Source organism: Ptychodera flava, chromosome 5 (assembly GCF_041260155.1).
Source record: "Ptychodera flava strain L36383 chromosome 5, AS_Pfla_20210202, whole genome shotgun sequence".
In the NCBI taxonomy this organism is placed as follows: domain Eukaryota; kingdom Metazoa; phylum Hemichordata; class Enteropneusta; family Ptychoderidae; genus Ptychodera; species Ptychodera flava.
Genome location: NC_091932.1, coordinates 17,706,088 through 17,723,330, shown reverse-complemented (window position 1 = coordinate 17,723,330; position 17,243 = coordinate 17,706,088). Strand labels below are relative to the sequence as shown.

Genomic DNA, 17,243 nt, shown 5'->3' with positions numbered 1-17,243 from the left:
ACAGAAGTGACATATTATTATACGATATCAAATATCTGTGCGCTGTCTTGACCAGTTTCTCATTTCTACTGATGTTGGTCAACTCTTTGTAAAATTAATGTCAAATTAACCAAAACTTTTATGTAAAGGTTACTCTTCCCGCATTCTGATGTGAATGAATAGCGCACAGTTTAAAAAATACTTTGCTGTTCCCATGCTGTGTCGTCAATTTGTAAACGTATGCAAAGAAGTGCAAGCATAACAGTTCGACTGTTTGGCCTGCTTGAAATATTTGTTGCAGACGACAAATTATTCGTGTGTTTATCGCTTTTGCCTCCCTCTGGTGGTTTCCAAGTAGCACAACTTCTGTCACTTCTTACCGTAGAGGGCGCAATTCACAGACCTGCGATCGTCCTTCAGATTATTCTACATCGGGGACTAGAACCGGGCCAGAGGGGCGGCGACCCAAAAACGTAAGTTTTACAGTTTCGTCTTGGCTTTTATACACAGTACTTGTTTGCTTCAGTTTTGCCAGCGTTAGACTGTTTTGCCTCACCTGCGAGAATGATCAGTTTACGGCAGTGAGTTGTTACTATAAGTGTTTTGAGCGGATTAAATGATGCTGATAGTCTTTAAAATGCATCGAAGTATGTACTAAGTGACTCGATAAAAGGTTAAAAGGTCAAACGTATGGTCGTCTTATTGAAAAGGATAGCTGATGTTGGCTGTACTCGGCAAGGTATGTGGCTCAGCAAAATGGAGTAATGTACTTAAGGTAGGATCAGTAAACTCGATATGCCCAACTCCTTCTGAGGAACTCTAACGGGTAAGGTACGAACGAGAAGGGCTACAGTAATAAATGTGATCTCAAGTTTAATATATATAAATGAATCGTGGATATATTGGCCTTATTTTTTGAGTATGTCTGTTTAGGGATAGTTTTTGACGATAAGTAGGCAACCATTTATATATTTATAATATTTACTCGGAAATTCCCCGTGTACTATGTAACTTTTTGTGTGAGAACAGCAAACATCAAGACATAATAAATCCTAAAAAGGTGCCACTTTATGTACTCATATTACAATGGGAACTAATACTAAGCATTGACAACTGTGACAAAGATTGATAGTCACTTGTTTCAAATATTATGTGCTGAGCTTGCATGTGTTTGATTTTATTACTGCACCGATGTGGGTGTATATTCACAACCAAGGTCTTCGGGCCTCGTAATACTGCATTAAAAATAGTAATTATACCTGTATCTTTAAAAGTAAGATAATTTTCCGACTTCATTACTGGTGGCAAAACCAAGCGTTTCTACTGTTTGTCAGTTTTTTAGACGGTCTGAAAAATCTGTTCGTTCGGCATGAAAGTAGTCTATCAATTGACGGTTAATTATTTGTTGTGCTAAGTCCCCGAACTGAATATTGGAATGTTCGGTGGAGCTGTTCCTTGACGACTCTACTATTGGAAAATGTGGCTACTTACAATTAGGCATATTTCTCTCATATCTGTTAAAGATATACGGATCAAACAATTAAAAAGCTAATTTGAAAAGCAAGACACATCTTGCGTATGATAGAAGTAAGTTCAAAGTCACAGGCAATAAGACCTAGCTGGAGCGTATTTTTAAACGTAACTGCAAAGATTATATGCTGAGCTGTCTCCAAAAAAAAGGTATTTTCGTGCAAGGTCAATTTAAGGACAGCGAGATGCACCGTGTAGGTACTAAGGTTTTCTACTCTTTTAAATCAACGGGAAGGAGGAAAAGGATCAGGAATTCTGAGATAAAATTTACATCTATGAGAGAACATTAGTTCTGTACTACTACGTTTGTGAGACAATTGTATGTTTTATGTCACCAGGCGCCATATACAAACTGCATTCTGAGTTTGATAACGTCACCATAAATGACTTATTAAACTATGTTTGTATGACGTGAAATAATTCTACACGGCGCATGATGCCAGAATCTCCGAGTATTTGAATTTTATAGAAGTTCGTGCAATTTGTTTGAACATAATTAAGTCTGCAGGTACAAAGAAGTAATGTAAGAAATGGGACCGAAGGGTTTAAGTGTAGTTTGATGTCAAAGATCAAATAAAACCCAATATTTTTCCTCTTATAGGTTACATTAACAGACCTATGCCGTTCAACGCATAAAGTGAGGAATTAAGAATGATCCTCGTTTGTACACATTGCACACGTTTGCCACCATTCAACCTTCGCCCGCCATCTGCTGTACCAGGTCATTTGACGAAAAGGACTAGCTTGGGTTTTGGCATCCATGGACGAACATCCACATTAAAATTCAGGAAATTATGCGGTAATGTCATAATATATTCCTTTAAAGATTTATGTCAAAGCAAACTCCACTGACACGTTAGTACAGGCAGGAATATAAATGAAAAGAGTATATGTAAGCCGAAAGAGTGAATAAAACATGCAAGGAATAATTGAAATCAATGTTCTGCCATAATCCTACATGTTGATACGAAAGAAAACGAACCAGAGGCTGCAAAAAGTATTATGTAAGCCTTAGGTTAATCGTTTGTCATTGAAGAAGTAATCTCGAACTGATGGATGAACATAATAATATTTTGCCAACAACTTTTACAACGGTCTTTATTATAAATAGAGGACATCTCTATATCCATATATCAAAGAACTTTTATAAGCAATTCATCGGGGGATTTCAAGTCTAAATTACAAATTGATCAACGCCTAGGAGAATAAGCGCAAGATTAGGACACGCCTTCATCTTCTTCACACCCTAGTCAACCGAAATAAACGTTGATCCAGTTCCAAATCCTCGATACGTTTGGCCCCAACCAAATTTGAAAGACTAACATTGATTTGAAGGTAAAGTATACTACAATAGAAATAATCTTCTTTGATTATAATCTAGACGCCAAGGCACATGTCGAAGCTTTTCAAACGAGAGTCTATTATTTCATAGAATAATGCTTACTGTTGCCTTTGCTTGATTTTCTACAGTGAAAAAAGAGCAAACTCCCTCTCCAACGCAACAACCTCATCCATCAACAACGGACACAATATCTCAGTCCCCCACCTTTAGTTCGTTCTTTTCAACTCCAGCAAGTACGACATCAAGCCCTTCCCCAGGGGAGGTCAGTGCAGCAACAACTACAGACATAAGCACACAGCAGAGTGATGTGTCGACACACGAAGACTTTATATCAACGAGGCCTACGACGACGCAACAACCTCAACCATCAACACCGGGTACGATATCCCCATCCCCTACCTTTAGTTCGTACTTTTCAACTCCCACCAGTACGACAACATCAACCACTTCCTCAGGGGAGGTCAGTACAGCAACAGCTACAGATATCAGCACACTACAGAGTGATGTGTCGACACACGACGCCTTTACATCAACGAGGTCCACGACAACGCAACAACCACAACCATCAACAACGGGTAAGATATCTCAACCCTCCACCTTTAATTCGTACTTTTCAACTCCAGTAAGTACGACATCAACCCCTTCCCCAGGGGAGATCAGTACAGCTACAACTACAAATGTAAGCACTCTGCAGACTGATGAGTCGACACACGAAGCCTTTACATCAACGAGGTCCACGACAACGCAACAACCTCAACCATCAACAATGGATACGATATCCAAATCCCCCACCTTCAGCTCGTACTTTTCAACTCCCGCCAGTACGACAATATCAACTCCTTCCTCTGGGGAGGTCAGTACAGCAACAACTACAAATGTCAGGACACTGAAGACTAATATTTCAACACACAAATCTAGTACATTAACGAGGTCGAGGTCGACGTCAACGCAACAACCTCATCCATCAACAACTGATGAGATATCCCAATCCTCCAGCGTAAGTTCGTATTTTTCAACTCCCACCAGTACGACATCAACCCCTTCCTCAGGGAAGGTCAGCACAGCAACAACTACAAATGTAAGCACTCTGCAGACTGATGAGTCGACACACCGAAACTTTTACATCAACGAGGTCCACGACAACGCAACAACCTCAACCATTAACAACGGACACAATATCCAAATCCTCCACCTTCAGCTCGTACTTTTCAAGTCCCGCCAGTACGACAATATCAAGTCTTTCCTCTGGGGAGGTCAGTACAGCAACAACTACAAATGTCACCACACAGCAGACTGATTTTTCAACACACAAATCTAGTACATTAACGAGGTCGAGGTCGACGTCAACGCAACAACCTCATCCATCAACAACCGATAAGATATCCCAATCCTCCAGCGTAAGTTCGTATTTTTCAACTCCCATCAGTACGACATCAACCCCTTCCTCAGGGGAAGTCAGTAGAGCAACACCTACAGGTATCAGCACACTGCAGACTGTTGTGTCGACACACAAAGATTTTACACCAACGACAACGCAACAATCCCATCCATCAACAAATGATGAGATATCCAAATCCTCCACTTTTAGTTCGTACCTTTCAACTCATGCCAGTACGACAATATCAAGCCCTTCCTCATGGGAGGTCGGTACAGCAACAACTGCAAATGTCAGTACACTGCAGACTGATGTGTCAACACACAAAGCTATAACATTTACGTGGTCGAGGTCGACGACTTCCAGCCTGACTTCAATGAAGTTAGAAACACCAGCAACGACCGAGCAAAGTTCAGCTGCGAATAGCATCAGTGAGCATACACCTCTTTCTACGTCATTGCTCAGTTTGTTAATTTTTCTTATAATGTTCCAATCATTGGAGTTTCTGGAATGGGTGATTATTTCTAAACGTTAGATCTGAGGAAACCGATTGACATAAGTGAGTCTAAATGGTTTTACAGCCGAGGGATTTAATTCAAAATATACTTTTGTGAGTTCCAATAATGCAGACAATGTTAATGCGTGAAAACAGGGGTTCAGGTGTTTGGCTACAGAGAGTCGTGAAAATATTCTGAGTGAAGGTGAAAATGTTAATAGTGGTAAAACATGACCTTGAAGCAATAATAGTTTTCACATTATATCTATTTTACCTTCGCAGTCGTCTTCTCTGTAGTTGGTGTGCTGCCTTTATTAATAGTGGCCTTAATATTAGGAGCTGTTCTTCTGTGGTGTAGGAGGTAAGAATAATTGAATATTTATCAAGGCTGTGAATTCTTGCCGATAGAGATATAGTGCCAATCCTGACCTACCGCCAAATGATACGACACAGAAATAAATATGAGAATTCGTGAAACATACGCAATTCGCCAATGTGTCAACAACATGCGCGCAAGGACTAAAATTTGCGCTGCTCAGTGTCGGCTATCTGCCGCACAACCCTTTGCTTGGCTATACTTAAGCAAACATAGTGTTTGGCTACTACAGATGCAGGATACAGAAATCCCCTTGAACAATGTTGCATTCGCATTCGCTAACATAATATGAAGAGCAAGCTCACTTCATTGTTGAAGAAATGCCCCTGTCCTGACATAATCCGAGCAGAAATTAAATTTAAAAAGGACTCCATCTCTTGTCGCAAAGGCTTCAACCATAATTTATAATTGATGGCGTGAGAGGCAACTCTTGTGCTGCTGTAGTAGTCGTGTCTGTAAGAGATAAAGGGCCTATCATCAAAATCGAACAAAAGCTTAAACATATTTCACTTTTTCCTTTCAACAAACAACCAAGGATATTCTGAAGTAGGGATATCACATTTTCATTGGTTTTCTTTTAGAATGGAAAAGAAGTAAATATTACCATTCTTCACTGATAAATGAATGTCTAAAGTAAATAATAAAAACATGATTTTCACATCGAAAATAGATCACAAGAGAAATGTTTCCTTTTACTTGAATGGCGACCAAGAGCAAACTATTGACTTCGTATCTTCAAGCCTTGCGTTTTGTTCAGACAAGCAACATATCACTGACAGATTCTTATAATGTACACCTCGTCATTTTAACAGTTAACATTATTGGAACTAATTTGGGATAATTGGATGGTGAATTAATTATTATGTCTGTTAAATCTGCAAATATAAGCTAACCTGCTTTTCTTTTTACGTTGTACATTTCTTTTTATGACTAATTTGTAATTTTGCAACATTCAGCTATACGGCACCTAACACTGAGAAATTTGAAAAATATGAAGATCCAATTATCCCAAATTAGTTCCAATCGTGTTAGTTGGAGTTCAGAAAGTAAACGATGATCATTAGAACAGAAGTAATGACCGCAACCCCTCGATGTCAGAGACGTGACTCATAAATGTAGCAAAAATGTGTATAAATGCAACGCACCGTCACTTTACGCCGTCATCAGAATACCTTCAATGAAATATCCGTCACTTTTGACTGTCTTATTGTGTTCATTTGTAGACAAAAGAGAAAGGAAGGACAGGATGCCAACAGTGATTACGTCATCCCTGCACCGGCGTACCAAACTGAGACGGTAAATGTTTCTTCTCTACCCATTTCCGCAGACCATTCCGGCTACACAGATCTGTTACAAGGCAATCGCCTTCTTGAGCATGCCTACCAGAGTCTCACTCCAAGAAGCCATAGGCCTCATGGCAACAATCACCAATTAGACGACTCATACACAGAATTAAGAGCTATTCCTGTTTCTCCATACCAAAGCCTTGACTTTACGGAACAGGCATTTGATCATGTTTACACGGAGCTTACTTACGATAATGAACTAACAACACACGAATATGAAGAGCTAAAGATAGATTGAACCAGATAAGCATCGAATCATTTTCCGTCCGCTTATTAAGTCTTCCACATTTAAGGTCTAGTTGTTCAGTTAATGTCAACTAAAACTGCATTGTCGCCGACTTCGATTCAGATATTGTTTTATAAAAATGAAACTGACTTCAAAACTTATTTATCGAGCGACTTTGGACATCTGTGATTAGGTTATAAAAACGTCACTCCTCGTGGCGTTAGTATAATGTTTAAGGAATTTGATGTAAACCCTGCATTTATGCAGTGTTCTCTAAGCGGAAAATTAGTTGGTTTTATCTTCTCACACCTAATTACACAGCTGAGGACTTGTACATAACAATACGAAGACCCACTAACTGTATTCAGGTTGCACCTAATTAGGTCTTCCGATGGAAGCAAATTACTATTTTCAGTACAGTAAATTCTGTCTTTTGTTATTTTGAATGAAACTGTGCAATCGAATGAAAGCGATACATTTATACTGATCGTTCATTGTAATTTTTTTACACTTTAATCACAATAATTTATACTGTTGTTTAAGTTTTAGTCTTGATATTTACTTAAGACATTGGTTTGATGTGTACCCCTGCAGTTAACTTTTCTTCTTAAACAAATTGACTTTGAAATATAACATATGTACAGCAAATTGCCTTTCCAATAGTGCACCAAAGGTCATCGACCTCGGGCTTGACCAAGTACCGTAAGAATACACATTAGCTGTGATTTGTATAGCAACGACCTGGATATGACATACTTAACATAAAGACGGAAATAATATTCATATGCAATAAAATTCCTAAGCGACCCTAACGTACGTTACACAAAATGGTGAACCTTCGAAGGAGACCCTAGGAGTGGGATTAGTTCACTTTTATTTGAATCGCCACAGCTTGTTTTGCATGTCTTAGTTTCATTATATTTGCATTGTGGTCCTTTAAATTTGCATCTAGACAGAGGCTATCTGGATGAATCGGGGAAAAATTCACTCTTAACTTCACATCGGAAAATAAAACTATATTAAGATAGGGAGAAAAAGTATTATTCCAAGTTTATGTAATTTATGTCATTATTAATATGTCGAATGGATGCACGTGGGTGCGGGGTAACGTTAGTTGTCATACAAGTATTTTCGACCCCTTTTCTATTGTGTAGTCTTACTATTGTGTAAATATACTCATTTCGCTGTATTGCTAGGAATAAAATGTGGTCTAGTGTATACGTAGGCCGCGCCAAATGTCTCAAAGTATTAATCGTTAGTTAATATGAACTGTCAATTTTTCTTACGAAATAACTATAAATAATACAGAGAAAAACATTTTAAGACATAAAGTCGCATTTTATTTGTGTAACTTTCATAAAAATAGCACTTATCTTAAAAATATATGGGAAGTATTATGAAATATAGGTACAGATAAAGAATTTGTGAAATAAAACTTCCGGTTTTTCTCTGTTGCAATAAAGCTTAGCGGAATTAAAGAAAGCAGAATTTAAAAATAAATAAATGTCTCATTAACAATTACAGGAAATGGTATAAAATTGTATTTTGTAAGTCATTCTTATAAGCGTATATGGACTCGAAATAAATAGAAAGATATAACAAAATTAAGTTTGCAACGACTTTAAAAAACATACACACATACTTATTTCATATGCATGCACAATGATTCAAAAGTGCAATATGATTTTATAAAAAAAGTAAATTGTCTTGAGCAAAAAAAACACAACATACACAAAGACACAATAACACATCATAAAAAACAGAAAAAACACTACTGCAATTCAGAAAAAAACTATGACCAAAAAACGTTAAAATGTAAAACCACATCCGGTTTGACTGTTAAAAAGATAGATAATCAGAATTGAACAATCGATTGTGATGGCGCTAGACACAAGTAGGTATCATGTACTCACAAAAACGAAAAAAAACACAGGAAAACAGAACAGGCCAGCACCGTGAGATAAAAAAGAGACACCTCAGAGTCACAGAGAAAAAGCCAACATGCAAAATTAATTATTACAATCGCTATGGTTTAAGTACGTGGTGTTTCTTAAATTGATGATACCTTACAGCTTCATGCCAGGGAATTAGATCATCATGCTACTCCGATGTTAGACAAGATAATTGGAGTATTTCAGCAACAACTTTCACCTGTAATCTTCAAGATCATCTCATAGACGTCTTGGTTAACAAGTTATCCCATTGTCCTAATAATACTTGAATGGTATTATTTACAGTACGTGACAGCTGACAAGTAGACAAGCTCAGTCTCGTTGTGGTGTGCCGGCAGCCGACGGTCCCCTGACTATATAAGGCAGCCTCTCCCAAACACAACGATGCCTAAAGCATAGGCTCTCCCGAACAAAGCGTTGCCTACCTGGCGCAGCTCGGGCATAGTCCGGCGGAGGCCCGAGTCAGGCATTCCCATGAACCGCCGTGCAATCGCCGTTTACTGGGGCACATGATTTCTGCTGCAACGGAAACACACATCCCTCAATTGCATGGGGAATTTCCTCAGATATCCTATAACTCACTATATCATGATAAAATAAATACCAGTATTAAGTTTTGAACATCCAGGTATAAGGGACAATTCTATACAGTTTTGAAGATGTCACTGTTTGGTATAGAGGATTTTCATCGTTAACCCTTTGAGCGCCAAAGTCAATTTTTGTCACCTTTATAAAATGTACCCCAGTCATTTTTTTCAGATTTTGGCCAAAATTTTGATGAAAAACTGTAGCCAATGAAATGTGATATCCGTTTTGTCCAAAAGTTTCAAAAATATTACAGAAAATTTCATAAAAATTGGTAAAATGTTGCACTAACATTTTGGTGGGAAAGATTGCAGCACTCGAAAGGTTAAGACTCGTAGGCGTCCGGCAGAAAAATCACTCTTGTAACCTCAATAAATGTAGTAATCTCCTGAAATGTAACATCAACTATAAGTGTGATAAAATGCACCCATAAATGTTATATTGCCCATAAATGTAATAAAAACACCAATAAATGTAATACTTATAATCTTTAATGTAATAAATCTATATATATATGTTCTCGTCAACATATTTCGTATCGTACGTTTCTGTTATAAGGTTGTGTTTTTCTCTGTTGTTCTTAGTCGTCTGTTTGAAATTTCACAGAATTTTTATTTCAATCGAGGTAAAGTTGCATACCATCTTTTGATGACATTTCCCATATATTTTAAGAGAAATGCTATTTTTATGAAAAGTTAAATTAATAAAATGCAATCATATGGACAAAATGGATTTTTCTGCATTATTTTATTTTAGAAAGAAAATTGAGTTTATTTTTGTACCATGACTGTATAACGATTAATACTTTTGAAACATTTGGAGCGCCGTAGTATACGGCAATAATAAGAAAAGATTCGCTATGACGAATACGGCGAACAAGAGAAAGAAAAGAAGGTAACACCGAGTAAAAGGAGATGTAAATATAGTTGTGCCATCAAACCTTGATTCAGCGTTGCACGACATTGCTCTACATACAGACCATGGAGGTATTCACACCAGGTGACAGAGCATCGCTCTAGTGCGGATATGTACCGGTCACCATTCAATAGAGTCCAGCTCATACAATAATCTCCCTGTGGTCTAAATACAGCATTGTGCAATACTGGTATGGCGCCATGCCAAGATCTCAGTTCGGAATCTCAGGCGGCGGATCATGCTTTGTGACATGGAACACAGCCAGGATACGATACACTTGACACATCCGCAAGAACACTTCGAGCGAAGTAGGGAAATTATTGCAGCAACACTCTTATCCCTTAAATGCAATGGCATTATTGGTGCCTGTCCCTCTTCGAAAACACGTACAACAGGTTCATTAAAGTCAGCTTACACACAAGCCAAGGATTATAAATACATGAATAGTATCAGCTATTTTACCACTCAAATAACTTTGCACTTCACATTGAACAATTGAATTTCATTGCGGGAAAGCTCCATTAACTTAGGAATACTCCACTTCCCTACTTGGTCTTCAGAGGATTAATCTCTATGTCAAGATTTGCAAACATATTATCTTGTAGTGTAAACACAATATTAGCACTGCCGGAACTACTTTCAGGATCATTATTTAATAGCAAACCCCTAGAAACATGATTTTGTTCTTATTTCCTTGCTAAAGGGGTGGGTGAGCAAGCGTGATTTATACATAGATACAAAGATATCTCCTTTGCAATGAGTTACTGAGTAAAAGTCATTTTGGCATGCGACAGTTTGCGCAGTTTTACTAAAAATTATCTTTGAAAATTAACAGATATGAACAATTTAAAATACCTTCCTGAAAAAACTCCATGTGAATGTACCATCAAGATTGTTTTACTGAAGATAACTTCACAGTTGTTGCGACCGAACAAATAACCAACAAAGACCCGGTCAACTTAGATGCCAGAGAAACGTTTTGGATCAAGAAACTACGCACTTCCTTCCCCGATGGACTAAACACGGAAACACCTCTAGCCGTGTAATTGACACGATCAAGTTCCGGCAATCCCAGTTCAATCTCATTTTACTATCGTTCCTGTCATGAACTCCGTCAACATGCTATTGTCCTTACACACCTGTACTTTCCCGTTGGTTGTACATTTCCCATGGATTCTGCTCATCAGTTGGACCTGACGATGTCAAATTTTCAATCTCTTCTATCTCTGAAATAAGCGTGACTGTGTAAATAATTTTTTTTACATTTGGCGCCTCGTACTAGTAGTTTACGACGATGCCAGACAGAGACGCATATATTTACACAACAGTAAACTTAATCGCTTGTAAATTACTTGAGAAGAGTCCTGTACCGTCCTATCATAGTTAAATACATAAATAGCGACTACTTCTTGATAATTTAGAATTGTATCCCCTAGATTAAGTATCGGTTGTCGTAAATTGTCCATTCTATGAACATTTCTTGGTTTCTATGTTATAGAATTTGTTATGAAAGAGATCACGCCAATCGGTACACATGATGAAATTTTAATATTACAGTTTAAGTAGAGTATACATACTTTATAGGGACACACAGTACCTGTTTGTAAAATGTTTGGAAAGGGTAAATCGTTCATATGAGAAATTGTAACGTTCTCTTCCCTTTTTACATGAAAAGTTCTCTAGACTAACATGAGTAAATCATGCCTTTAACTACTAAAGCCAAGATTACGTTCTCAATAGGAACAGAAGCATGTTGATTTGTTTGTATTTGTTTGATGGTATTTTTATGCAGCATCAAAAGGCGATGATACAGATAAATTTAAACTAACTGTGTTGCCTGTATTGATAGAATAATACACGTGAATTCACAGGAGTCCACATGAATACAGGCCTGCAGAATACAAGCTGAATTATTTTTCTTATTTTGGGTGAAGCAGAATATTGATCAGAACATATTGTCAGCAGAGCATCGCTGTCGTGTTCAATTAAGTTAGAAGGACATTGACCCGGATGTAAAGCTGGCATTATCAACTTATGCGGAAGTTTACTCCCTCCACAGAAAATAACGGTCATATACTGAGTTTTGGTACGCATCAATCAATTGGGTAAACTTATTATTTGACATCAGTGCGACAAGGCAATCATTATTACGTGTACTACAGTTTCTTGTACAGGAGCGCACGCACATTATCATTATTTGCACGAAAATATAATGTCAAACTTATGAGCAGAAGATATCACAGGTGATAGTGACGATGTAGCTTACTATTGAATGAGACTTTAAGAAAAACATATTAGGCTATTAAACATTGTTCTTTTTCCATCACGATCGCAGCGGAGACCAGCGCGAGAACTGTTTCTCGTGTGCACCAGTCTTTGACAGGTAGACAAAGAAACAACACACTACCCAATCAGAACCGGGGCTGTGGCGCAATAGGTCAAACCCGGAAAACGAATGGACCCACAGTACAAACAAACTCACGTCTGCGCATAGAAATATATTTCTGTACGCGCTTGTCCACATGGCTTTACTTATACCGCCATCATGTGATCTTTTGGGCGTGCCGAGTCTGATGAACCTGTCGCGTCATTTTTATTCCTGAGGAAACCTCAAGCAAATAAGAATACAATAACATTATCGCTCATCAAACTAGAGTACAAAGACGGGACCTTAATATATATATTACATATATTCTGCCGCGTAAGTACGTTTTTTAATTATCTGTAAGAGTAAGGCAACATGACTAACAACTGTCGACGAAATAAAAAGGTATTGTTATTCACGGTCGATCTAAGGACAACTAGGTATAGGTACCATGTTCCTAATCTTTGAAACCAACAGGAAGCAGGAAATTCATAGAGTTACGATCGGATTCGAGCTCACAGCGTACGGCACCAAGTCACCTATAGCGAAGACATCACAGTCAAAAGCGCTCGGCCAAAACCCCACCCTTGAAAGGAGTGGTTCAATAACCGAGCTAAGTTGTTGCAATTTTTCTTATCGCAACCCCTCCACAGGCTATAGAGTTCATGAAGCACTCACACTCACATACTCGCTATCACACATCGCACACAAACTTTAAAGAGATTAGGAATTCGAAGGGATTACTTTCAAAGCTAAATATTTAAAACAACATTCTGAGTTGAACACTGTTCAATTACGTTTTCACGGCCTGAGATAATTCTACACTGTAACATATGTGAATGTATCGTGCATGGTGTCAGAATGTTGGAGTATTTGAATTTCATAAATAATGGTGTCGAAGTCCACTTATACAAAGAAGCAATGTGAGATATAGAAAAATGAGTTACGATTGAAGATTTAAAGTGTAGTTTGGTGTCGAAAATTCAATAAAACCAAAATATTGTTTTTTCTTTCCTTCTAAGCTTATAGGTCACATTAACAGATCTTTGACTCCCGGAGACACGTTAACTTTGAACACAGGATTAAGCGATACAATGAACATTTGTTTCAACACTAAAACAGGGGCATCGAGAATGACCCTCACTTGTATACATTGTGCACGTTTGCCACCTCCCGTGCCACTACCACCTGTCGTACCACTGGTACCAGTTCCTTCGACTTCCTCGACAACGCACCGACCACATCCATCAACAACGGATACGATATCTCAGTCCTCCACCTTTAGTTCGCACTTTTCAACTCCCGCCAGTACGACAACATCAACCCCCTCCCCAGGGAAGGTCAGTACAGCAACTACTACAAATGTCAGTACACTGAAGACGGGCGTATCAACACACGAAGCTATTAGTCCATGAGCCAGACCCCCAAATTGGTCGATTGGTACCATTTGGGTGGGCAAATTCCCCCATACATTTTCTGAAAGCCCGAAATCTGAACTTTCTGAAAATCTTTGGTGGACATGTCTCAGAAGTAGCTTTCTGTCTCAAAAGGTGTTGTCATGGCAACCATACTAAAAGTCTTAAAAGTTAAGAATACTATACAAAACTGACTATTTAGTGAACAGCAAAAGATATTTACATGATTTCATGACACATACTGGTACCTCACATTATGGCCTTTCAGTTGACCCCATGACCTTGAACATTCTGGGTCAAGGTCAATAGGTCATGCCCATAACATCTAAGAATTTCTGTAAAATCAAGTATTTTTCACAAATACTTTTCTGCTACGTTTACATAACATATAATAGAAACTCAAAAACTTGCTCAACAATAGCCACAGATGTGTGCTCTTTGAAGTTAGTATGTTTTGTATCAGGGATGATGTCGTTAGTGAATAATTACCAAGGCAACCATATGTGTGTTTTCAGTTATGCATGTAGCCTATGAGCCAGACCCCAAATTTTGTCAATTTGCTTCCATTTGACTCGAGTGGGGAACAAAGTCGCCTTTTAAACCTGAAAATCTGATTTTTAGAAAATCTTCATTGGACAGTTTGCTGAATACACTTTCAGTGTAAATATTGTTGTCATGGAATCAGCATTCAAAGCATTAAATTAAGCATACTATATAAAATAGATTATCAAATACACGACAAAGATATTTGATTGATTTAAGGATGCATATCAATAGTTCGCATTGCTTCTTAATTGACCCCATGACCTTTAGATTCCTAGGTCAAGGTCAATAGGCATTGCCTTCAGCAACTTAGAAATTGTTTATGGGATTTTTTTGCAAATAGCTTTGCAACATTTTTACCAAACCAAAAAGTACAAACATGAAAACCTAGTCAGCTATAAGAGCTAATGCAATCTCTTTAAAATACTAGTGTTTTTTATCGCATACCTTGTTGACTGGGCGGCAATCATCATAGCAACCATCAATGCATTTTCAGATACAGTAATAGAGCGACATTGGACATACCTTTGCATGTATATTAATGGTTATAAAATCATAACTTTTGTGTGCTAAGTACACAGCAATGTCAACTAAAGTCATATCGACAGTAAAAGAGGTCAAAAGGCAAATATACGTAAGTGAGTTTGATTGTTTAAAAACAAAATTTGGCAAAGTTTTATGTTTTTGTTTTCATGATTGAAGTAACATGTTCACTTATCAAAAATGAGTATCTGTGTCGGACCAACGTAGTTAGTGGGAGATGATTATAAGCTTGTCAACGAGTAGACAAGTAGTCTGATCTCAAGAGATACCGATATACATACTATAACTTTTTTCCGGATTTCATGTTGAGCTACCCTGTATCTCCAGATAAATGCTTTTGGTTGTTATTTTCCATTGGGGCAGAGCTTAGGTCACATGGGAAAAGCTTTAACAAGAGGCCTAGCAGCCGATAGACTTCTGCTGTTATGTATTGCTTAAAAATAAAAAAGGTCAGGTTTTGTTTGTAAATAAACTTTGTAATACTGATACATCTGCTTATGTTGATTTTAGGAACACTGAACAAGGACATCCTTGCAAATGCATGTATTACTATTATATAATAATGGGCTCTTGTTTTTCATCTCTACCATAAATATGCAAGTATTAGCAAAATTTGAAGAAACTGAAGTAATACCTAGGAAACTTTAAAGATAATTGTGAGAAAATTGTGTTTTTCAAACAAAAACGAAAAAAAGGCCCAAAAATTTCAAGTACAAAACTTTTCTTCTCAACTTGAATAAACCACACTCAGGTTGTCCCTAGGAACCAACATAACACATTTCAAAGTTGATAAAAAGGAAGAAATGCCCCAAAATACAAATAAGTAAATTTCACCATGACTTGAACAAATGCACCTGAACTCAGCCAAATGAGTTGCATACCAGTATTGAAAGCAATTAGACCAGCAGTTTCAGAGAATAAAACAATTGTTGATAGATGACGGATGACGACGGACAATCCACCTATCTGATATGCTCCACGTCACTGACAGCGGAGGTAAAAACTGCGTAACCACCTTAATTCCTGAAAAATGATCGCTGTGTCGTGAATATCTTGGTCCAGTTAGTTGCGCTGATTTAATGACTGTCGGTTTCAATGTTACACATGTTGCTACAGCAAGTAGAATTGCAACTTCAGTTCGCCTTTTTTGAATCTATCTATTCGCCTTTTGTTGAAAGTTTTGAATTTTGTCTAGGCATGTACAATACACATATCATGCGCATATAATATCCGAGTAATTAAGTAACAAAGAAATCATCAACATATAAAAAAATTCAGCTTCATGCGATATTTCTTATAAAACTGGAAAAGTGAGTTGTGTAAGTAATAAAATCAAACATCTTGAAATTAAACTTCACTAGTACTCCAAGGGAGTGATTCATTTGTTGTACATCCTATTGGTTTTGTGGTCATATACTCACTTATTTTTCAGACATGGAAATTCACTTAACCTTTGGTGATTAAAATACAATTAGTCACCTCCTAAATAATATTTAATTTAATATATATTTCAATAAAGTAAAAAAAATTAAGTGGCATTTCTTTTTTCACGCAATATCATTGTCTCGATTGAGTTTGTGAAAAATTTTGTTAAATCTAACGTAATGGATGTTTCAGAGGATGTTAATCAAAACAAGCGGGCGAAAAATGTGCAAATATTATGTCCACGTATCATTTAAGGTGCTATGGCTCACATCTTAATAAGCTCGGGGAACTCAATTTTTGGAAAGGTTTGTTCAAAGCAACCAAAATTCGCAAATTTGAAACTGTATTACATATTGTATAATCTAGACCGCAGAGAAAAAGTGTTCCCACAAGAAAACACTTAGTAGACTTGAATGTGAAAATTCAGTTCAATCTACTATTAACTGCAATCTGAGTCTAGGGTGTCACAAAGGGATGCTACAAATGTAAATACTGGAGTCTATCAGAAAAAGATGAATAATTTGTGAAAGAACAAAATATGTAATAAAGGGGCTAAACACGAGAACCCCTACATCAAGCAGTAGACATAAGTCTTTGGGAAAATGCTGTAGATGCTGTAGGATGGTGGCTATAACGTCTAGGGGTATTGTAGCAGCAGAAGCACACTGCCACCGCAGTTGCTATACAGTACCCGACAGAACTAACGCAACAAAAGACAAGCCTCGGGCAGGCCACAGGCTTGCCCCAGGCCAGTTCAGGCTCACATAGGCTTGCCTGGGTCTGCTACAAAAACCCTTGATTTTACAGAATGCACAGTCTGAGCTTGTGTT

The 17,243-nt window shown here is 37.6% G+C and overlaps 1 protein-coding gene across 2 annotated transcripts; it reads left to right on the top strand.

Moving 5' to 3' along the window:
• Positions 1–407: 407 nt before the first annotated feature.
• Positions 408–8,274, top strand: LOC139133166 (mucin-21-like). Of its 2 annotated transcripts, XM_070699597.1 has the most exons (5): positions 408–452; positions 2,111–2,308; positions 2,980–4,657; positions 5,005–5,083; positions 6,322–8,274. In XM_070699597.1, exons 3-5 carry the CDS (start codon positions 3,949–3,951, stop codon positions 6,680–6,682), a joined length of 1,149 nt encoding a protein of 382 aa, XP_070555698.1. In that variant the 5' UTR covers positions 408–452; positions 2,111–2,308; positions 2,980–3,948; the 3' UTR covers positions 6,683–8,274. The 2 variants fall into 2 exon arrangements, with proteins under 2 accessions (XP_070555698.1, XP_070555697.1); XM_070699596.1 differs by lacking the exons at positions 5,005–5,083; positions 6,322–8,274.
• Positions 8,275–17,243: the final 8,969 nt, after the last annotated feature.